General features: G+C 52.1%; 1 protein-coding gene across 2 annotated transcripts; it reads left to right on the plus strand.

The window, feature by feature from the left end:
• Positions 1-7,387: 7,387 nt before the first annotated feature.
• SAPCD2 (suppressor APC domain containing 2) lies at positions 7,388-21,264 on the plus strand. 2 transcript variants are annotated; one of them, XM_063409548.1, is made up of 6 exons: positions 7,388-8,041; positions 12,530-12,663; positions 16,044-16,142; positions 16,260-16,358; positions 16,850-16,963; positions 17,847-21,264. In XM_063409548.1, the coding sequence occupies exons 1-6, from the start codon at positions 7,528-7,530 to the stop codon at positions 17,973-17,975; spliced, it is 1,089 nt and encodes a 362-aa protein (XP_063265618.1). In that variant the 5' UTR covers positions 7,388-7,527; the 3' UTR covers positions 17,976-21,264. The 2 variants fall into 2 exon arrangements, with proteins under 2 accessions (XP_063265618.1, XP_063265617.1); XM_063409547.1 differs by having other exon boundaries at positions 7,390-8,041; positions 15,996-16,142; positions 17,847-21,261.
• The last annotated feature ends 1,842 nt before the right edge of the window (positions 21,265-23,106 follow it).

Consider the following 23,106-nt stretch of genomic DNA (forward strand, 5'->3'; position numbering starts at 1 on the left):
CACACTTGCAAACATTGCAAGGTCTCAGGGTTCCCTCAATGCAGCAGGAGTTGGATAGGCCCATCTGTATTGATATGGTGCAGACTCAGGCCACCTGCTCATAGATCCAGCTCCCCATTTTTGAAATAAAGTACCAATGAGAAAGATAACAGTTAAAAATGCATGGAATCACTGAAGTAGTACAGGACAAATTCAAGGACAAATAAAAGAAATTATGAAAGACGAAGGGATGATGAAGGAATAACCAAACCTGCAGGAACCAAGAGCCATGAACTGAGAAGTAAAGAGCAGGAGGATACTATAAATGAAACTAAAATGCCAAAGAACAACTTTGTTTGAACTTTGGAGTCATGAGTGTGAAAAATTGAATAAAAGTTCAAAATTTTTAAGAAGTTTAATAAGGGAATAAAAATAAGAGACAAAAGTCCAGCACTGGGGTGCTCCTGGCAAACAGCCAAAAAACACACTGGACATTAAAACAGTGTTATTTATATGCTGTTACTTTACTGAGGTACATGCATATTTATAGAGTCCATACATTTTTCAAACATTCTTGTGAACTCTGATGTTACAGGAATTCTTCTGTTTGATTTCTTCATACTCTGGCTTATCTGCATGACATCCTGTGCGTCAAGTTAATATATTTTATTCCTCCTTATGTCTCCACTCTGTGGTTTTACGTCCTCTGATAAGCATTTAGTATGTCCTCTTGAAATTTAACATGGTATTTTCTAATTATCCTCCGGTGCTCTGGTTCGTGACACAGTTGTCTTATCACTTGGAGAATTCAGTCAGGGGAGAAGGGGGGGTAACATGATTGCCTTACACCATTTGTTTTGGTTACATAGAGGTATTTTAACATCCAGTGTTTAGTTAAGGCCTATAATATCATATATTCACCACAATACTAATTCTATAAGCTATGCAGTACATACTTAAACTGGTAGATTACATTATAGTAACAAACAGCTGAATAAAGGTATACATGATACTATATCTTAATACTTATGATCAGTGCAGAAACTAATATATAAATGCAAAAGCAAATATCGTATTGCAGTCCTTTTTTTAACATGAGCATAGTAAAATCCTCACCCACAGGCTGTGACTGCCCTTACTCACAGTAGCCATCCTGCCTGCAGTCAGAGCCTGGCTGGATAGGAGAACATGAGAACACAGACAGCAGGTTAGATACAGCCACCTCCCTGCATGTGATTGGAGTCAGGGAATCTAGACCTCATCCAGATGTGACCATCAAGTCAGGAAGAATCCCTGAGAGTTTTCAAAGCTTCTGTTTCACATTCTGTTTCTTATTTTATGTGGCTTGACACAGCTCCTGCTCAGAAGAGCCTTGGGGTTTTGAAACCTCCTTGCTCTGCTTCCCTTTACATGAAATCTCTCCCTGATGTGGATGCATGCCCTGCCAGTGTGCAAACGAGTGCAGGTCTTGCAGGTGATGTAGGCACATGTGGTGCCTACATAACCACCAAACCTCATCAAAAAATGCTGTGTCAGATCCAACTTGTAAATCAAGCTGTGTCTTTTCCTGCCTTGCCTTGAAGGAGTCCCATCTCAGAGCTGTGGGATCTCATACCCATAAGATTCTAGAAGAACCAAAGCAAATCATGTTGCTGCTGGCAAATGTGTTCCCACTCCCCAAATCCAGCCATCCACCAGAACAGGTTAGTCTGGCTTCTCAGCATCCCCCCGTCTGGTTCTACAGCCCATGGCACTCTGCATGTAGGTATTTTCTTCTGCAAAGCAATAGAAATGGCGACAGGTTGGATTAGTTACACCAGGCAGAACAACCCTGGTGAACAGGAGGGAGGGATGCTTGGGCCAAACAAAACACAAGTATGTGGATAGAACAGGAAATTCAGCAAGAAAAAAGCTCCTGCTCACTGCCAGCAGAGACAGCAAACACTGCTCCATCACGGTGAGGTATCCCACCAGGAGAGAGGCAGAGGTTGTTGTGTTTAGGACTTTGCTCCAGGCCTCAACATGTAAGTACGCACTGATAGGAAAGATGTGTGCTAATATCTTTACAAATGAGTCGATGGGTGAGGGTCTTCAAGAGAAATGGGTGTTAATATCTTCGAAATGGGTCTTTGTTGGGAAGGATGAAGTAGAAAGACCTTGCAAATATGGTGGTTTAGACTCTGGGAGTCTGAGTTCAACAAGTGAGATAGAAATGAAAGCATGCTTTGAGATTTAGGGTGTAGGGTACAGAGCCATCCGCTTGTGAACAACGATGTGCTAAGCTGAGGGCCAGCTCCCTTGATTAAACAATACCCTTCTGCTTGCCTTAGGTAATGGGACATTTCTATTGAGTGTAAGTAAATGTTGTTATCTTGTATTAGATTGGTTGGTCCAACACAGACTATTCAACTTGGAAAGATATTTAATGTACGGTATTCGGGACCTCGGCGGGTTCCTCTGTTGCGGCTCTCCTGGCCTGCTTTAGCTGTTCCTAGCAGCTACAAGCAAGGCCGTCACAATAAACCACGTGCAACCCCTGCTACTTTACTTCTAGAGATACTTTGTTGCCGACTCTACCGTCACGGAGGTACTCCTTCAGGTCTTAATCTACAAACATCAAGCAGCACAAATTTGTTACAGAACCCAAACAGCTTGACCAGACAGTTTGAGCTTCTGAACTTCAGGATAATAGGAGAAATGGGTCTTCACAAAGTCTATTCCAGAACCCTATTCAGGACAGTCTGAACTGCTGGTGGATCTGCACAACAAACCCCGAATTTCTGAACTTTGGGGGGAAATGTCAATACATGTTCAAGGGTGGAATATGTGGTAGGCAGTTTGGGCAGACTGTACCTTCCTAGTAACTCAGCCAATGGGGAAAGGAAAAGGGCAAAAATGCGGCCAGGAGTTTAAGAGAAAAGGAGGCTGCATCCTATGAAACCTCAAGAGAGATCCCACAGGGGTATGGCCCAGTGGACTCTCTCCCTTTATTTGAATAAAGTTGAATGACTCCTCTGTCTACTTGTGGACACTGACTTTTCCACACACCACCAATATGTTCCCCAAAGAAATATGGTCTTACAGTCATTCCCTAAAAAAGGTGACAGGCTGGTGAATTTCTGACTGTGACACAGCTGTGACTGCTGTTGCCCTTGGCCACTCCTGGCTTTGTTGGCATCAGGAGAGTGAAGTTTGTGATAGGACATGTGAAATACAAAGTTGTGTTTCGTGTCAGGGAAATAAAAAAGAACCTGTGTAATTGTAATTAGGGACAGTTATAAAAATGAGTTCTAATAAACAACCGAGGAAAGCATGGAGGAAGGTTTTTTTGAACAAACTTTGCTTGCAATGACCTATTATAAATCTCAAGCTCTTCTGTAATAAGAGTCTTTAAATTATAACTTTAGAAGCTTGTTTTGTATTAAAGAATTTTAAACTGTAGTTTTAGAATGTAAAAAGGCTTTCTCACAGACTGGTAGAAGAACATCCTGGATACTGAAGAAAGACTTCAGCTTGCTGATTTATGGTTCTTGAAAAAGGGGAAACTGAACATCACTATCAAAGACTGATAGACCTGGAAAATAGAAGCTGGACCCCACCATCTGGGATACTTATCCTGGATGTACCTCCTGAAATATTGAAATCTAAAATGGACCACAATAGGTATTGAATAATGACGTTAAAAATTGGAAATAGAAACTGCTGAGAAAAGCTTATGAATATGTATGAATATAGCCAATAAAATACCAGCAAGTCCAGCAATTGGTGTGCAGTCAGAAGGGAAAATCCTTCCACTGTACCCAGCACGCTGTCTTTGCTCACACTTTACCATGCTAATTAATCAATTATTAAATTCAATTGCTGCTTGATATATTGGCTATGTCAAGCGTCTCATTTCTAACAGAGTGGCTGCTAGATGGATTCTGACTGGAAGCCTTGCAGCATCTATTGGACTTCTATTTCAGCCCCAGATTATTCCCTCTATTTAAACTTTGCTGTGCTAAAACAGCAGGAGAGGCAGCATGGTGAGACAGGACGCAGTGACTGCCGTTTCCTACTAGTATCAATTCTTGCTCTGTGGACTGAGGTGAGCAAACAACCTACCACCCTCTGTATTTCAACAGCTCACCAGCCTCTTTTTTCCCAGCCCTTGTGACAGCCTCTGAGCCACTGTGCATCCACCTTCCTGCTTGCTGACCTTCTGGGGGAAAAAGGAGTCTGGAAGAGAGAAAAGATCCTTTATGGCAAGGGCCTGGCCCTCACCAAGGCAAACAGACCATGTGCCCAAGACGTCCGAGTAGAAAGATGGAAAACACAATGGCATTGCAGAACTGGAAAGATGAAACAAGGTATTCCTTCCCAAGGGGAAACCTCTCCCACCATGCTCCCCTCACTCTTTTTAGCCTCTGCTGAGAGGTCTCCTAGAGACAGATGCATTTCTGGGTTGACACTCTGCTACCCTACTAGGAGTAATTCCCTACTAGCTTTGGGGCTGAAAGAACACTTAACACCAATTGTACTTATTTGTTCAGTGAGGGCAAGTACCAGGACTTGGCACCTGGACTGTTGTTGGTGCAGTCCCAACCAACCATGCCAGGTGGTGACCTGCACTGGCCGGGAACAAACCCACTCTGGATGCAGCACTGCATCAGCCAGAGGAAATGCCAGCTGTTCCATGTGCCAGGCAGCAGCATGCACACATTGAGTCCACAGACCTGTGGCTGGTTCCCCACCAGACCTTGCTCTCCCCTGGGAAGGCATGGCAGCAGAGGTTGTCAGCATCTGCTTGTACATGGTCATCAGGAGACAACCTCATGGCTGTAAGTCACCATGTGTCCTCTGTAGCATCAAGATTTATATGTGAACACCTACCTGCTACCGAAGGCAGCACAGGGCTAAATATACTGCCACAATCACCCATCAGCACCCTTTGATGCTCAGTGTCATGTGCCCAAGTCTCCAACATCAGCATTTCTTTACCCCAATGCTCTGCTGAGGTTTGATGCAGCTGCTCTGGCCTCTCCTCACAGAGGTGGAAATGTTGGTAGGTGGGACACAATGGGCTGCCACCAGCCTCCAGCAGATGCCCTGTGCCCTCCCTAGAGAGGGGCAGTGATATGTTGGATGTCACCACACCAGAGCCGTGTGTATCATTGCCAGGATCTGCATGCCAGCCGAGAGAGAGGGTTGGGCTATGTCTGAATGGCAGCTGGTGCTTCCCAGCAACTTGAAGGAAGGAGAGTTGGGTAACTACATTGTTTATATTTCAAAAAACCAAAGACATCTCTGTTTGTCAGAAGAGTCTGGGCTGGCCCCAAGAAAAACTATATAGTGAGAGAAAATAAACCCTCCCCCCCCCCCAAAAAAAAAAACAACAACAAAAAAACAAAACCAAGAAGTCTTTTCCAAGAATATCCAAAATCTCCCTAATCTTATCCACCAGACCACCCTGAGGATGCAAATGTCAGCCTATCTCAAACTAGCTTTGTCGAGGGCACTTTGGTATGGAAAATACAATAAAAGCAGAGCTGCCCTTGGCAGTTGTGTCCCAGCTCCCTGATTGCCACATGGACATCAGCAGGAGTATTTCAGCTGAACTTGTAGACACAGTAAACACCAGGAATTGTTTCTGGTGTCTCTGGTTCAATTTCCTGGTGGGATAGACTGGCTAAGCAGGAAGATGGGACACAAGACATTAAGATCGTTCTGATTTCCCCCTGTTATTCCTGGCTGTTCCTGCAAGGTCAGAGATGGGGAAGGAACCTGGAGGAAATCCCCTTTTTTTTGCAGATCAAGCCTTTGCTGAGCAAAACAGCCCATGTGCCAGAGCTGAGCAGCACCAGAGTGACTGCCCTGTTTTTGGAGTAGGAAGTGAAGGGAAACTGGTTTCTCCTCCCCATATCCTGAGCAGGTGTGAACCTGTTCAGTCAAACACAGCTAAGCCAAGCAGAGATCTCAAACAGGTAGGACGGGTCTGGGAAATTTATGAAAAGAAATGAGTTAAAGAAGAGCAGGCTGTGAAGAGCTCAGCTGCAGCATAGAGAGCAGCTGGAGCAGGACCTTTGTAAAGAAAAGCCCCGAGGGTCTCCAGAGGCTGCTGTGATTTACCTGGCAGCCTGGGGCTGTCAAGGCTGAGTCTCCATGGAGAAGTGGCAAGAATGGAATGAGATGCCAGAAGTAGGACCAAGGTGCTGAAGACACGTGGATGAAGTCTGACCTGGACAGGGAATCTGATTGCAAGTGGAGCACAGCAAGGGCCAGGTGAGTGGGAGGGCTTGAGCCCCAAGTAGCTTCCAGCCTCTTCCTTTGATGCCAACTCAGAGCTAAAGGGAATCATCCCTGGCACATAGCATAAGGAGGTGTCACCTGTCCATGACACAGGAATTCTCACAACCTGAGCTCCTGGTCAGTGGTTCATCACCTTTGCTGGCCATCACCCTTCTCCAACAGGCTTGCTCCCTGACACTCCTCTCAGCATCAGGAACATCAAACCAGGGTGGGGACTCTGGAGATACCGGTACATGGCTGCCCAGAGCTTCTTGAACAAACTGGAGTGCCTGTGACATGGGAATCATGACACTAGGGCTTTGCAGTCTGCTGTGTTGCAATGGACTCTGATTGAGGGGGGTTGCAGAGGAGGCATCACCTTACACTAGGATTAAAATGCTGCTGTGTCTAACAGGCACGGCAAATTTCCCTGTAAAGTAGAGAAATTCATTCTCTTATCAGTGCATATTAAGTTTGCAAAAGATAAGATCCAGATCCTGATTCTCTCACTTTTGTCGACACTGGTGGGTTTTCCCCTCCTTTTTTATGTCTGTGGTTCAATTGGGCTCCTACCCCATCTCCTGCTGGCAGCTGCCCACTGATGCCTAACCAGCCACAGCACTGGAGGATGGGATTCTATTCCCTCTGTCAGTATTTATTTCCCCCATGGCACCAGACAAGTAGACCACACAGGACTCGGGGCGGGTGCTCTACATCCCCCTCCTGTAGGGGGTGCTGCGTTGACTGACACTTCTTGGGTGTGTTTGCAAAGGTGGCAGTAGGAGTCGTTGGGATTTTCCTTGTCCCTGTTCACTAATCACATTGGCTCTGAAGTCTTTAGAAATTGTGGTGGGTTTGGCTGGGTTAGAGTTAATTTTCTTCACAGTAGCTCTTACAGGGATAGGTTTTGGAATTGTGCTGAAAATACGGAGACCAAAACATGGTGTTGACAATATAGAGATATTTTTCTTGTTGCTGAGTACGGCTTTTACAGACCCACTGTCTTTTCTTCTTCTCACCCCACCAGGGAGGGGGATAGGGGTGCATAAGGAGCTGGGGGGATACACAGCCAGGACAGACGACCCCAACAAACCCAAGAGATATTCTGGACCATAGGACATCATAATCAGTATATAAAGCGGAGGGAAGAATGAGGCGGGGTTTGGCGTTTGTCGCGGTCCCTCGTCCTCGGGGAGGGTCGGGCTCCCCCCGCGAAAGGAGCGGGCCCAGGGAGTGGCGGGCGCCGCAATCAACTCAAATTGCCAGGCTACCTCTCAGCCAATGGCCGGAGCGCCTGTCCGCCGCCAGCCAATTGGAGCGCGGCACTCCTCGCCGCCAGCCAATAGGCGTGGGGGGGCGGACCTTGGAGTAACGCTCGGAGAGGCGGCGATGGCCCCGGAGCGCGGTGAGCGCTCGTTCCCCGCCGGTACCGAGGGTCTTCCCCGGGTTTTCCTGCAGAGCCTGCGGACTCTTTTCGATATCCTGGATGACCGGCGGCGGGGTTACGTGCACCTACGGGAGATCGAGTCGCGGTGGCGGGGGGCGGAAGCCCGGGAGCTGCCCGCCGGGGTGATGGAGGGGCTGAGGCAGGCGGCGCCGGCCAGCGGGTACCTCACCTTCGAGAGGTTCGTTTGGGGGCTGCGGGCGGCCCTGCCTGGCGCTGAGCTCCCGATGGAGGGTGGCAGCAGCGGACGGCGGAGCGTGGAGAAGCCGCCAAGCCCTCGCTGTTCCGAGGAGCGGCGGGGAAAGAGCACCCGGCAGCGGGAAGCGGGGCACGGCCAGCCCCGAGGCCGCGGTGAGTGACGGGACTGGATTGGAGGCTTCGGGCTCGCGGGAGTGACGGCAGCGCCGGGGCCGGGGCTGGCTCTCGGAGGCCGGGTAGGACCCCGCGGCTCACCCCGCTCCCCTGTGCCCTCCTCCGGGCTCAGAGCCAGCGGTTCCCGCAGGGCCCGTATAAAACTCCCACAAAGTTACTGTTGGTCCTGGTTTGGCTTCGCTGAATTCCGATTCCTGTGCGAATATCCCAGCTCTGCTGCGCACCCAGGGCTGTGCTCCCTTCGCGATGCGCTGAGCTGTTGATAACGCTGACGAGCTAAGGACTTTGCCGTAATGTGTCCGTGGTTGTTCTCTGGCGTAGAGTCTGTCCTGACCTTCCCCGGCACAGCTGGCCGTCTCGGAGAATGGCTGGGCCCTGGGGACTCCCAGAGCTGAGCAGCTTCACTCCGGTGAAGCTGCGGTCATGCAGTGGCCGTGTGCTCAGTGGGCTCTGCGCTGGGCTGGCCCTCAGAAGTGATTCCTTCATGATGTCATGCGTGGTTTGGACAAATAAAAAAAAGGCAAAACCTGATCCAGCTTTTTGATGTGGATCATTCCATAGCACTATTGCCAATAACAAATAATTGATCAATGAATAAATGGGAGAGTGGCACCAGGGTGATGTGCTCTGCTGTCCCAGGCTCTGTCCACAGAGCTCACCTGCACATCCTTGTGGACTCTGCCCTTTTTTCGGGGGTCTGGGCTCCCTGTGCTGGCTCTGCCAGAGCCCTCCAGGGTGTTACACTGACCTTGGCATGGGGGAGACTGTTTCACTGGCATCTTGATTTGTTGCTAGTCGGTAGATGACATTATAAGGAAACTATGCTTCTGGGCTTATCTGGGTAGGTAATAATTCTTTATCTAGGTTGCTGAAGTGCTTTGAGATCAGAGGAGACAAAGTCTGTGTGAGGAGCTGGTACTTGTTATTGCACCACCTGAGTGCAATGACTTCCTCCACCTTGGGAAGGTTAGGCTGGTTTGCTGTCTCTTCTGCTGTGTGGAGAAGAAACTTTTAACTGTGACTGAGGTTCTCTGCTTTCCATTTTGCCTCCAGACTAGCCACCGGAGCTTCATCTAAGGGAATATTATTAAGCAGACTAACTCTTCCATCATCAAGGGTGTAAATCTGGAAAAACCTGAAAAAATCCTGCTTGGTGAATAGACAGCAGATTGAAAGCTCTGCCCTGGGAATGAGCAGGCAGATGACTGCAGCTTTCTGCTTGTTGAGGATCTTTCCATTACAGGGTGATGTTCCATAACTGTCCAGAACCTGCAGGCAGGGTTAGTGCCTGCTGCCTTGTTGCCAGCATCCCACACTGCAGGGCTGTATTTTGGCAAGAGGACTGAGTTTCAGGTTCATTCAACGGCTCAGAAAATGGTACAACTCAGTTACTCAATCTCTTCTAGCTCTAAATCCTGCACAACTGCCCAGTGTGCCCTCCACAGATGGTTTCCTAGGGTGCAGTTGAGCAGCTGGATGTTCTCAGCTGATTGCAAGGGAGTTGGGCAGTGCTGTGGCAGGATATGGCTTCATCCCTGCTGTGGAGATGTGTGGGGGGTGCTGGGAGCTGCCTGTGGCTCCAGGAAGACCTGTTTCCATCAAGATTATATCATTTGGGTGTGAGGCTGCTCTGAGCCTCCAGCTGCATGTGGTGGCTTCTGTAAGATCCCAGCCAAGAGCAGTGAGATGATTTATCAGCGGTCATAAGCTGCAATGTGTCAGAGAAAATGCTCCCTGCCTGTGTGTTTGGGGAAGAGAGTGCTCAAAGGGTGCCTCCCCAGCTCTGCTTTATGGTCTTAAGGAGCATCTGCACACATCAGAGGTGATTTGGATTTAACTCATGGCAAAATGGCAGAGGTTGGGGCCAGCTGGTTCTCCTGGCATGTCCAGGGTTGCAGTGATCCAGTGGGACAACAATTCTGTCCCCTCTCCCACACTAACGTCTGCTAGCGTGGGGGCAGAAGTGCTTCTGAGGTCCCTGCTTAAGTCAGCTTCCAGCTGCTCCTCAGCCCAGCAGTGCTGGTTCAGTCTGCGAGCTGCTGCTTGGCACCCCGTGGTCCCTGGGGAGTCAACAGCCCTGGACACATGGATGATTAGATGGATATAGGAGAAGTCACCATAATGATGTCCCTACCTCTGGTGGCTGGTGTCTTGTCACAGCAGTGTCTGAGCGCATTGCTCTTGGGGGTCTTTACCTCGAGAGTTCCCCTGTGAGCTGGGACTTGGAGAAGTCAGAGCACAGAGCAGAAAGCCCAGGAAGTGTGTCATGGGGCACTGGCTCCTCCCCAGCACAGTGCTTTCTCTTGCTCCAGGGGTGACTTGGCTTCTAGCAGCTGGCGAGCTGTTGGCAGTAGCAGGAGTAGGGGGATGGTTTGTAGGGGCTTCTCTGGGCCCTTGCCAAGGATTGTTGTGGAGGAGTGTAAAACAACCATGAAGTGTCTGCTTGTCCTGGGCAGAGAGGGTCTCAGAGGGAGGAAGGAGCCTGTCCATTATCTCCCGGCAGGATCTCTTCCACCTCTAGTGTCTGATCCTATTCTTTCCCTAAGAAGAATTATCCCAGCTCACTAGCGGGGGTCCTGTTTTAGCCACTAACTTGTCAGATCAAGTGTGCAGAGCTCAGTTGGTTGACCAGGAGCACCTGCTTAACACAGGTGCAACTCAGCTCAAGCCAGCACTTCTAGGTAACTGCAGCAAAAAGGTATTTAATGTGTTTTTCCTGGAGGTCCTACCGGAAGTGCTCCTGGCTTTGCCTTGGGACTCTGACTGTTGAGAGTATCATTGGTTTTGGGGCTGTTCCTCAGCTTTTCAAGCATGATGTACTACAGGTCTGCTAGGACAACATGGGTGTGGTCACCTAAGTCCTGCCGGGTTCCTTCCAGATATAATTGGGTGTATGAAACTAAAGGAAGCTGGCAAAGCAGATGTGTGGTTGATATCAAAGACTTTGTGTTCCCAAGTGCTTTGTGTTCACTGATGTGCTAGAGATGTGTCTGTGCCAGAGTACTTGCTGGGAGGTGGAGTGAGGTATTGTGTTGGACCAGAAGGAAGACTTTTCCCCTGGCATGGTGGCTTCTTTCCCCAGTGGCACAAAGCGACAAACTGAGGTGTTGCATTGCCTGCCGCCCTCTGAGCTGTCTGGTATCCCTGAACCGGTATAACTGTGGCAGCACGGGCAGCCCTGGTACAGGTACCTTCAAGGTGAAGGGTGGCTCTAGTGGCCACGGCTGTCCTTTCCTGCCTCATATCCTTCCTCCGTCATGTCCATGTGCTCAGCTGAGGAAACTTGTGGAGCAGAGGGAAGAGATGTGTTAGCCCATGTGGTGCCACACCCTGTCCTGGCACTCACAGCCCTTCATGTGCCTGCAGCAGAGAATGTGCCAGACCTGTGCCAGGCAGCTCTGGTAGAAGGATGTGCAAGGGGTAGGGGTTCCTGGCAGATGCGTGGGGAGCTGTCCTGGGAAGAGGGCCTTTTCCCCTACTGCCTGCCATCACTTGCTGGCTCCCTGCTGCTTTTCTTGAAAAGCTAGGTTGGGAAAAGAATTCTTGAGGAAACCTGTGTGCAGGGAGCAGGCGAGCTGTAGAACTGAGGGGGAGGCACGAGACAGGGTGTGCTGGGCACTTGGCTGGGGTCTGGGGCAGGAAGGGAGGGGCAGCAGGCTGCTGCCCAGACTTGCCTGGGGATGTGCTGGCTGCACCCCTGGCTGTTCCTGGCGCTGTGATTTGGGACGGTGGGGTGTCACAGTGCTGTTCCACCAGCTCAGCTAGCAGTGGATGGGAGCTGGCTTGGCTGTGACTGCAAGGCTGGGTTTCTTGTGAGGGCGGGTAGTGTGGGGCTTGTTCGGACTTCACTGCAGGTGCCCAGGGAATTCCTGCCCTGACTGATCCAGTATGGACTTAATCTTCAAAAATAGGTTATGCATGGATTTGCATCAGCACTACATGTTTGTAGTAGATTAGTCTTTTGCAGGATAGGATGTTGGGGTTTTAATAAAATTTTAGAAAATCTGCAGCCTGATTGACTTTTTGGTTACAACATAGACATAGTGTCTGGGCTGGATATCCACATGGCCAAGTCCATCATCAAGCAGGAGCTGCCTTCAGGAGAATTTGGTTTCCTGGCAGAACTGGTCCCACCTGAGTGGAAGTCAGGTGTCCCATGAGGATACATGAAGGCAGGCAATATCACTAATGGTTTAGTTGCCCCAGCTGGGACTGGATCAGCTTTGCTTGGAAGCTGCTTGCTCTCTACAGAAGATGACACTGAGGTCTGTTGCCAGCCTGGCACAGTTGAGTCAGTTATTTTGACACCTTTGCTGCTTGGAAAAAAACAGGAGGAGGTGCTCAGGCTGGTGGTTTGCTCAGTCTTGCCCTTTTTGCAAGACCACCCTGCAGATCATCTCACAGAAGTGGCCCTGGGGAGGATTTTTCTGTAAGTAGCCTGTGGCCTCATGCCTTCCTCTGTTCCAGGTGGTGATGCAAAGTCTGCTGGGCAGTCCCAGGGAGACAGTGACCACCCGGGGGCTGGGGACACTCAGAGGCATCAGAGAGGCCGTGCAGAACACCGGAGACACACCATCACCAATGGCGTGGACTTCAGCATGGTAAGGGAGTGTTGTGGGGCTCCCATGAAGGGGAAGGCAGATTGCAGGGGTCCCTCACTGCTGATGCCATCTCTGGGCTTTGGCTTCCTCTGTGCCTACCCTGCACATGTGAGCTGTGGGACATCAGGCAAGTCCTGTTATTTTGGATATGAAGGTCTTTTGATGTATGTGGATGTTCTGCCATTATTTCCAAGGTACTTTTGGTCCTGAATCATGCCAGACAGGGAGGAGGTGGATGCCTTCCCCCAGAGTGGGGTCAGCCCATGAAGCCAGTCTGCTGGCTGCCTTCCCCATGGGCAAAGTCTTGGGAAGAGGAAGACAAAGGTGGAGGTATGGGAACAGATGGATCTCTGGGCCTTTAGCGCACCCCAATGAGGGTCAAGTATGCTTTGTGCTGGCAAGCAGTGGGGCCAGGCTATGTCCCCTCCTAGGTGTTCCATGTAGATCGGCACTGAAACATGCAGGTCCTCTTGGCTTCTGACAGACTTTTTGGTAGCAAAGCAGAGAAACCCACATTGAATTTATCCAGGCAGCCCAGGGTGGAGGGATCTGCTCCGCTCTCTCCACTGCTGAGTGGGGAGGCTTGGATCAAATTGCCTGGGTGAAGGGATCTCATTGTTTCCAGGTGGAATGGAGTAGCTGCCTGGACATATTGCCCACAGGCTCAAGGTAAATTGTTCTGGGCAGAGAGCCAGGACCAAGCCAGCAACATGATTACTTGGTGGCACTGTCACCACTGCACTTTCACTTCTTACACCCTGGTGTCACCCTCCTCCTGCAGTCCAGCAGGCCTGACCAGTGGTGCCCAGCCTGTTGCTGGCCTTGGGGGACACAACATGCCCTGATTCCAGCCTGGGGAGGGAATGTTTGTGCAGGTAGTTTGCTGGGTTTGCAGCCATGCAAGGGGCCTCTGCTGGGAGGTGCTGATAAGGAGTGATAAATGTAGCTCTGTGTGTCTGGGACTGAGACAATCCTTCTTGGGATTTTGGGGGTTGAGGGTTGCTGTTTGGAGAGAGGAAGGTCTCTGCATCCATGTCAAGGCTCTTCCCTGTGTGTGCAGCTCTGGGCTCGAGTACATCTAAAGGTTCCAAGCTCAAGGTGCTTTGTGAGGGAGGTGGTGATCACCATGTCTGTCCCCAGCTCTGGGCTTGTCTTGCCCTGGTCTCTATTCCCCCAAGTTGTCTTGTGAGCAACAGGAGGGATGTCCCCTCCTTCCCTCTCTCCCTATATGTCGCTAAGTGCTGCACTGCCTTTCTCTGCTTCTGACGCTGGAGAAGGGGTGTCTCAGCCTTCCCTCATGCCCTGAGCACAGTCTTTAGGCACTGGTGCCATTTCCAAGCCTACAGAGACAGCTGGAACAGATTTGAGTCCAGCGAGGACTGAATCTTTGTAGTATCACCTCCCTTACCCCTCCCTGCCCCCATGCTGGGCTGCCAAGGGACAAGGCTCTGTCATTAGATTAATTTGCCTAAAGCCCATGGGGAATGGGAGCACTGGTGCCCATCCTGCATTCTGAAGTGCACCAGGACTGGTTCGTCCTGAGCAGGGAGCAGAGCTGTGGAGGCTGTGCTGCAGCACCAGGACCCCTTACACCGTCTCATCTGGTGCCCACTCACTTGGCTGGTTTGTCCAGCCAGTCCCTAATCTGTTGGCCTGATTTCCCCATGGCCACGAGGGTGGCTGGGATGAGACCTTGTCTGAGAGATGGAGCACAGTCATTTGTAGGCAGCCCAGGGCACAGCTCTGTCCCCTCCCTTTTACCAGCCACCAAGCACCAGCCAAGTCCAGTGCTTTGTCTTTCTCCTGCCCCAAGTGTCTCATCCTGGCAAGATGTTGCCTGTCCCACACTGGGCAGGGCTGGCAGTGTCTCTCTGCTCTGTGGGAGGCTCCCTCTTCCTCCAGTCTCTGTGTTGGCCAGCAAGCCCTGTGGGAGGAGGGCAGGCCAGGCAGCAGTGGGCTGCACCCCCAGCTGGATGGGGGTCCTTGCCACATACAGCACCTTCTTCATGCCCCTCAGCAACAGCAACAAGGCTCTGCACTTCTTCCTCTAGGTACATCTCTTTGGGCCATTGAAGAAGGGTGCAGGGGGAGTTGTGTTGCAAAAAGCATTTTCAGGAGCAACAGGAGCAAGAGCAGCCCCAGTGTAATGGGTGACAGGTGTGGGATGTGGGGAGCATTTGGGGCTGGCAGTGAGGACATGGAAATGCTGATGGCCTGAAGAAGATCTTGGTATGGTGCCACTGGTCCACAGGGTTCTGTTCAGGGTCATTTTTGAGCTGCACCACTCCTGATGCTCTCTAAAGATGGAGGTTCTGGTGCATCCAGCATTTTCTGGGTGACTAAAGTCTCTGGTGCCTGGAGAAGACTGTGAAGCCGAGGCTGTGCTGTGGGTGAAGGCCAGGCTATGTTTTGGCAAAGAAGGCAGAGGCAGTGAGGCAGGAAGTTCCCCATGCCCTTGGGAGCTAGGGGAGCAGCCTGGTACTGAAAAGGGAAGAAGGGCTGTGGACTCACAGGGTGAGGGTCACTGCATCAGTTGCTCTCTTCCCCAGGGATGTCCCCTCATCCCTCTCCACCTCTCTGATTGATGATGGCAGTGTGGTGCCAAGGGGCAGCAGGAGCAGAAGGTGACAGTGAAATGAAGATTGTATATCCCCTGTGGATGTGGACCAAGCCCCCTTGGGTCTTGCTTGGCCTGTTCCAAGGGGTTTCTGGGGGGCAGGAGCTCCAGACACCCTCATAGCAGCTCTCTGGGCACAGCAAGGCCCCCACAGCTCTCCAGGTGATGCTGGTACTGGAACCTGAGCAACAGGCAGAGATCTTCTGCAGAGAGATGTGGTGTGCTATGTTCTGCTCAGGTTCATGCACCTCCAGGGATAAGGCAAACTGGGGAAACAGTGCTGCAGTTTTTCCCTGACTTCCAGCCTGCACAGTGAGACAGACTCTTCAGTGCTCACTGAAATCCAGGTGTATCTGTTCTAGGGCTGACACACCCCAAAGGGAGCTGGGAGCAGCTGCAGGCACTGCTCCTGCTGCCTCCCTGGGTAAATAGGTGAAGAAACCTGCACCTGCAATGGTGAGCAGGAGGGTAGAGTTGACCCAAGTGTCCTTCATGCAGTTTGGTTATTCTCCCAAACTGGAGAACTTTTCTTCCGAAAATCTTGCTCTAAAGCAGCATCAAGCAGCAGTCATTATCCTGCTCCTCTTTTTTGTGGAAAGGTGCTGAGACCCTTGCCTGTATCCACATCCCCCCACACCTCCTGAAGAAACCAACTCCTGGGACTTGACAAAGCCTTGGTGGGGAGTGAGTGACATCCCTGTGCTCTGTCCTGCAGCTGAAGTACATGAAGGAGCTGGAACAAGAGAAGGATTTCCTGTTGCAGGGCCTGGAGCTTATAGACCGGGCTCGAGAGTGGTACCACCAGCGCATCCAGCTCATGCAGGAGCACCAGCGACTCCTGGGGAAGAAGAGAACCAGTGCTGTGAGTCTGGGGCTTCCTCTGGCTGCATGTGGGTTTGGAGAATAGGGCTAGGAGGTGGCTGGAACTGGAGCTGGCCCCATGATAACCTCCAGCTTCTTCTTCTTCCCCATACTGCAGGATTTCCCTGAGGGTGGCCAGACCCACCTGGGGCACCTGGTCCCCAAGCTGCAGGAGGTGAACCGCTGCCTGGATGACCTTCTTTCCACTGCTGGCAAGGTGAGAACAGCACATCAGCAGCTTGAGATTGTTTATGTGATCTTAGGACTCATCCTGCCTCCCCCATGCTGGTGGCTGGGTTGACACTGGAGCTGCCGGCTTTGGGAAGATGATGGGGGACAGCTAAGAGGACAGCACAGTTGGTCCTGAGGTGGGCTGAAGGATGCTTAAGGCATTTAGGAGCCTAAAGGAGATCCAAAAAAAGGTACACCCATTGTCAAGGGAATAAGGAGCCCAACCTCCTGAGGTGCTGAGTCAGCCACTTCCAAGCTGACTGTCCTGCTGGGCAGGAACCAGGCACACTGGCAGGAATGCTTCCTCATTTTGCCTGGTGGGCTGGAGACCTGACGATGGCCTGTGCTGGGATTTTAATCCTCTGTTGGGCCTCTCTCAGTTCATTGTGTGCCATAGAAACATCTTGCCTTGAAGAAGGGCTGGGAAGGGCCACAGGGTAGGAGGCTTGCTGACGCATCCCTTTATCTTCTCTACAGACAGCAAACCCCTCCTCAGCCCTTAGCAGGCTGGTCCCTGTGACATCCCCAGCCTCCACAGGCTCCCAGCAAGTCATCAACATGCTGAAGGAGCAGAATCGGCTTCTCACCAAGGTGAGTGGAGGTAGGGGTGTAGGAAATGCCCTTGGGGGTGCTGGGAAAGAAAGGGGTTGGGGTGGGGCCAGGGAAGGAATGACAGGCAGTGGGAAGTGTTCCTTCAGCCTGGCCAGACTTGGTCATCCCAGAGAAGGGTGTATGGGCTGCACATGGAGACCCTCTGGCACACAGCTGTGCCCAGCCTGTCTCCAGCTGTTTGCTGAGTGAGTCAGTGGTGGAGACGGGGCATTCCTGACAGAGGGAAAAGACTGTGGCAAGTGGACATCACAAGAGAGTGCAGAGGCTGGAGCTGGGGGCTGCCAGGGAAGAGATGGACTGCCAGGGCCAGCTCACTGCTGCGGTTTCTGTCCCAGCGTGTGGCCACGAAGATGCTCTGAGGGCTTGAGTCCCTCTGCTCTGGAGCCGGGCTGGGACAGGTGGGGGTGTTCACCTGGGAAAGAGAAGGCTCCAGGGAGACCTTAGAGCCCCTTCCAGTGCCTAAAGGGCCTCTATGAGAGCTGGAGAGGGACTTTGGACAAGGGCCTGGAGGAACAGGACAAGGGGGAATGGCTTCCCACTGCCAGAGGGCAGGGTGAGATGGAATACTGGGAAGAAATTGTTCCCTGAGAGGGTGGTGAGACCCTGGCACAGGGTGCCCAGAGAAGCTGCCCCATCCCTGGAAGTGTTCAAGGGCAGGTTGGACACGTCTTGGAACAACCTGGTCTAGTGGAAGGTGTTCCTGCCCATGGTTAGAGGTTGGGATGAGATGGGCTTTAATGTCCTCCTACCCAAACCCACCCAAAGCCTGGGATTGTGTGGTTTTATGAAATTTTACCTGCAGCACACCAGTTGCCAGCATTTTCCTCCTCTAATCAGTATTTTCCTCCCCTATCTTGTGCAGGAGGTGACTGACAAGAGCGAGCACATCACCCAGTTGGAGCAGGAGAAATCTGCCCTGATCAAGCAGCTTTTTGAGGCTCATGCCCACAACAACCATGAGATGAGCCAGCTGGACTCCACCTTCATCTAGCACATGCCTCCCCCACCCCATCCCCAAACTTCCCTGGGGGCTTCAAGGGACTCTTGCCCCAAACTCATCACACCCGCTGCTCCAGGTGTTGTGTCTCAAGGTCTGCAGCTGCCAGTGGCATCTCTGTGGGAGGAAGCCAGGACCCCTCTTGGGGAACATCCCTGCCCTGCTGATGGCTTATCAGCCATGCTGCTCTCAAGCTGCTGCTTTCCTGTCTCTAAATGGGCTTTAGGGGTGCTGTCCCAGCCATGTGACCCCCCCAGCATGCGAGAGACATGGCTGCTGTCTGTGCTGCCTGTGTGGGGTGAGCTGCTGTGGCCTTGCTGACTTAGGCTAGATTTGGGTGCTCTTGGCAAAAAGTGATGCATCTTCAACACTCCAGCCAGCATCTCCAGACAAGTCTGGCCCTTAGAGGGTGCTGGCTTCTGCTTGTCCTGCCTTGGAAGACAAGATTGGAAATCCAAGGAGGCATGCCTGGCCCCTCTCTGCAGCCCGTGTTCTGCCTGCCAGAGACACTGTCCCGGCCCTGTAGTGCCCAGTCTGGCAGTCCTCATGGCAACCTCTGTCATGTTTGCAGTAGTGATACCATAGTTGCTGTTTACATGTCTGCAGGCTCCTGTAGGGAATGAACCATAGACCCAGCCAAGATAGTCTACACATCTGAGCTGCTGTTTTGGGCTGTTGACAAGTTGAGACAGACACCTCACCCTTTACCTGGCTTGACTTGGCAAATACTTCCTGATGTCTGCCAGGATTAGATTCTTTTCATGGTGACTGTAAAAGGAGAAGTGATGTTCCATGGCCTGAGGATGCTCACGTCACCCTGACCTCACAGAGGGGCTTTAAAACTTGGTTTTGTATTTAACCGAGTGTGGGACACAGTAGAGGCTGACAGGCTCTTCCCTGTGCACATCTCCACATGGAGAAATGGCGGCTCTGCCTCATATGTTGTGGAGGTTACTGCCAGGGTTGACACCCTGACTGTGAGCTGCACTGCTCTGCAGCTCTCCTGAGCGGTGGTGGTGGTCTAGGATGGGTCCTATTAGATGGCACATCTCAGGACTCCTCCTGCTTCCCACCCAGCTCGACAATGCTTGAGCTGTGACATTCGACTGTGGCTTGGTGCTTGGTATTTGTGGTACTTTCACTGGGGATCCCATGTAGTGCAGCCTGGCCATCTGTACCCTCAAGGCCAGGACCTTTCTCTCTGGGGTTGTTTCATGCTCTGATCCTCCAGGCATGATGCTGTGGTGCTGAGCTGAGCTGAGCAGAAGGTGCTGACTCTGCCCTGAGCTGGCACATGTAGGCCAATTCTGTTCTCACTCCTCTTCTTATCTGTCAGGACTCTCTGCCCCATCCAGCTGTTCTCTTTGAGACTGATCCTGAGGTAAAGCTCACTGTAAGGCATGAATCCCTCCTCTGCCCTTGTGCCTGCAGCTGGAGTGGGGATCAGCAGAGTGTCAGGGTGATGGTGGAGGAGAAGTAACAAGGCCATGGCTAGTCATGTCCCCTGTCTGCAGGAGTTGGGTGTTAGTTGTCCCCTGGGCATCAGTGCCTGCCATCCTTTTTGTGATACTTCCTCTGGTGTCCAGTGCCTGTTTTGCCTGAGGTTTAATTAGAACTGACCTTTTTTTATGAGGGTTACCTATCTGTAGGGATAATAAAGTGGGGTGACCTATTTAATTTATCCTTCTGTCTCTCCCTAAATCAGCCCATCTACTGCTGCCAGCCCTGAAGTCCCTGACTGTCCTGTCTCTCAGAATGCAGGGGGACTGAAGCTGCAATCTGGTGAACAAACAAAGAGCCTGGGGGTCTCTGCACCTGGACATGTTTCCATGTCCTTTCCCATTACCTCTGGGCTTCCCAGGGACTGGGGATCCCCTGTCCCCTTCTGTGGGGCAGGGTCTTAAAGCCACTTGCACTCCTTCCGAGTGCTGTAGCCTCATCTGTCTACTCCTCCAGAAGCTGTGCTTGGGGCTCTCACTGCTCAGTCAGTGCTGGTGCAATTTACCACTTCTTACTTGCTTATAAGTACCCTTTCTCAGAGCTGCCCCACAGTGGTGGCAACAGTGGCTGGTGCTCTGCGGTGACTTTCCCACAGGGTCAGCCACAGGGGACCTCAGTGGCATGGCATGTGTGATACATGTCCCTCTGCCCTGCGCTGAGATGGCAGCTCTCATGGGGTGAACATGAGGCTCTGCACTGATTGGGGCACCCTCCTTTCCCAAGCTGTGGGGTGAACCCTGCATCCTGCAGAGGCTGAGCCTCCCCTGCGGGGACCAGAGCCAAGAGGGAGACCCTAGTCCACTTACCAGCAGCTGGCAGAGGGATCTCTGCCATGGCCTCTTCTGGGTGCTGCTTAGGGCAGTCACTAGTCCCAGCTGGGGCAGGAGGAGGGTTGGTAATTGCCTTGGTTCCCATTTCATGCTTTTGCTTGGGTGTGGAGCTCATGAGGGCTTCCAAAGGAAAAGTAGAGTCATGGTTCCCACTCCAGGCTGCTCCGTGCAGAGCCAGGGCAGCTCTTTCTGCCCCAGCCTAGGGGGGTTGTCCCAGCCCTGGCCAGCAGCACTGCCCCCCACCCCACTTTCTGTGAGACTGCTGCAGGTTGCAGGGTAGCCCTGGCAGGGCCACGGTCCTCTGGGACCAGGTTTCCCCTGAGAACTGCAGGGCTCACCTCAAGCTGTCACTCTGGCCTGGCCGCATTGTTTCCAGGTCCCTGATGGACCTGACCCCCCCTGTGGGTCTGGGCTGTGTCCACTTTGGCACCTGTAACTGGCAGCTGCCTCAAGAGCCATATGACCTGTGTTTGGGGCCAGGTCTATAAGTGATGTCAATGCTGGGACACATGGGCGAATACCTTCCATTCTCTTCAGGCTTTTTCCTGCTGGAACTGGATTTGCATAGATCTGTTACACCTCCAGGACTCTAATAGCTGTTGGAATCTACTGTGTGAAGCTGTGGTTACTGGGAACAGCTGGAGCAGGGTTCTACTGTCTCCAGCCTGGACAGCTCCTGCCAAACCACCTCACTTCCCCACGGCCCTCCACACTGGAGGTTGTCACATGCAAGTGCAACACCATGGAGTCAACATGGGCATTTATGGTGGGTGCCAAGGTAGCGTTGCAATGGGAGGGTCCTCACTGCCAGAGCCTGGAGCTACTCTCTGAGCAGAGTGAGCCCTCTCCTGAGCTCAGTCTGGAGGTATGCCTGGCCCCGGGGCTGCCCAGTGATGCAGGATCCAGATCTGCATCCTCTGTCCTCAGCCATGATGTTTGGGGAGGATCCAGTCACCCAGATTTACCCATTTCTCTCTTCTCCTGCCCAGCTACATGCCCTTTACATGGCCTCTGAGCCTGGGCTCCATGCAAGAAGGGCTGCCGTTCCAGCACAGCAATTATCCCGCATGCAAGAAGGAACAGCCACATCTTGGGCCCCTGGCCCAAATGTTCTGTCTTTTTTGCTTTTCTTCTCTGCCATATGGTCAGCACTGCTGGGCTACCACAGTCTCTGCTGCCCTGGCTCTGCAGCTGTCCCAGTCTGCACCTACTGTCCTGCTGCTGTCAGTGCAACTCCCTGGAAAGTGAATTGAGGATGTGATGACCTGAAGAAGACGCTGGGTCCTAGGAATGGTTCTCGTTGGGATGGGGAGCTGGGTCATGCAGGGCTGACTGGACTAAGGAGGTGCCTGTTGCATCTCAGACCTGCAAGTAGGTGCTGATCATCCCTGTGATCCCTCAGTTAAAGTGTTCTCCCATCCCAGACCATCCCCATGCTATATTGCTGCAGCCCTGCCTGTATTCTGGGCTCTTGCTTCTATCCCAGGGTCCAGAACGCCAGCACAATTCTCCACTTGGCAGGCATGAACTGCCTCCTGCCTTGGGAGCGTCACCAGACGCTGCCCAGTGCTCCCTGTTCCCCCTCCCTGCCTGGGGCTGACATTTCTAGCACTGTGAGCAAAGGCCCTCTCCCAGGTGGAATGGAAAGAGTCTGCCCTCCCCAGTGCAGGGTATGGTGGAGGCTAAGCTTCTACTCACCAGTATGGCTCATTTCTGGGGGACACTTCCCATCCTGAGTGGATCAGTCACAGCATCCAGGTTCTGCTTCAGTGTCCCATCAGATCTCTGCCACGGCCAGTGACTCACTGTGGCTGTGGTCCCAGTCTGGTGTGGGCGGGCGCTCACCTCTGCCTGCACAGCCACCCCATTCTGTTCCAAGGTACAATTGATTGAAGGCAGATGCTCCCTCCAGGACAGCCAGATTCCCAGAATCCCTGCTTTGCTCTCTAGCTGTGTACCCCAGGGACTTCAACTCCCCCACATTACAAAAAGAGACCGCAACACATGACAGATACCCAGCAGTATCTGGGTAAAAAAAGCAGCTGTCAGGGAGCAGAGCAGGGGCTGAGGTCTTGGCCAGTACCCTGGAGGACCACATGCACTGTGTGGGTTCCCTTAGACCTAAAGTGTCCCTTTGTGGGACACACATCCATGTGGCAGTGGATGCAGACAGTGGCTAGAGGTGGCCCCATCCTCCTACTGTGCCATTGGGACGCCTCTGGTTGCTCCTCCTGGGAGATGGGATCATGCTGTGGGTGGCAGCATGCAACGGGAGAGACGGAGCTTGCACTAGGTCTGGGCTGCAGTCACATTCCAGGGAGCCATGAAAACCCACCCATGTAAAAACACCCTTTGACTGCCCTGCCTCAGCTGTAGATGAGAGCTGGGCACATGGACCATTGAGTCAGAGAATCAGAATCCCAGAGAGCTTTGAGTTGGAAGGGATCTTTAAAGACCATCTTGTTCCACACCTTCTTATGGGCAGGGATGCCTTCCACAGGCTGTTTCCAAGACCTGTCCAGCGTGGCCTTGAACACTACCGGGGTGGAGCAGCCATGGTTTCTCTGAATAACCTGTGCCAGAGCCTCACCACCCTCACAGGGAAGAATTTCTCCCTAACATGCTATCTAACCATTGAGACCATTCCCCCTTGTGCTGTGACTCCACACCCTTGTCCAAAGTCCCTGTCCTGCTCTCTTGGAGCCTCCTTAGGCACTGGGAGAGGTTCTAAGGTCACCCTGGAGCCTTCTCTTCTCCAGACTGAAAAAGCCTAACTTTTGCAACCTTTCCTCAGG

Source organism: Prinia subflava, chromosome 12 (assembly GCF_021018805.1).
Source record: "Prinia subflava isolate CZ2003 ecotype Zambia chromosome 12, Cam_Psub_1.2, whole genome shotgun sequence".
NCBI classification, from domain to species: Eukaryota; Metazoa; Chordata; class Aves; order Passeriformes; family Cisticolidae; genus Prinia; species Prinia subflava.

Coding starts and splice junctions, on each gene's coding strand:
- SAPCD2 (XM_063409547.1), top strand. CDS start 7,528: ATGGCCGGAGCGCCTGTCCGCCGCCAGCCAATTGGAGCGCGGCACTCC. Junction 8,042..12,529: donor CGGCCAGCCCCGAGGCCGCG/GTGAGTGACGGG, acceptor CCTCTGTTCCAG/GTGGTGATGCAAAGTCTGCT. Junction 16,143..16,259: donor GGAAGAAGAGAACCAGTGCT/GTGAGTCTGGGG, acceptor CCCATACTGCAG/GATTTCCCTGAGGGTGGCCA.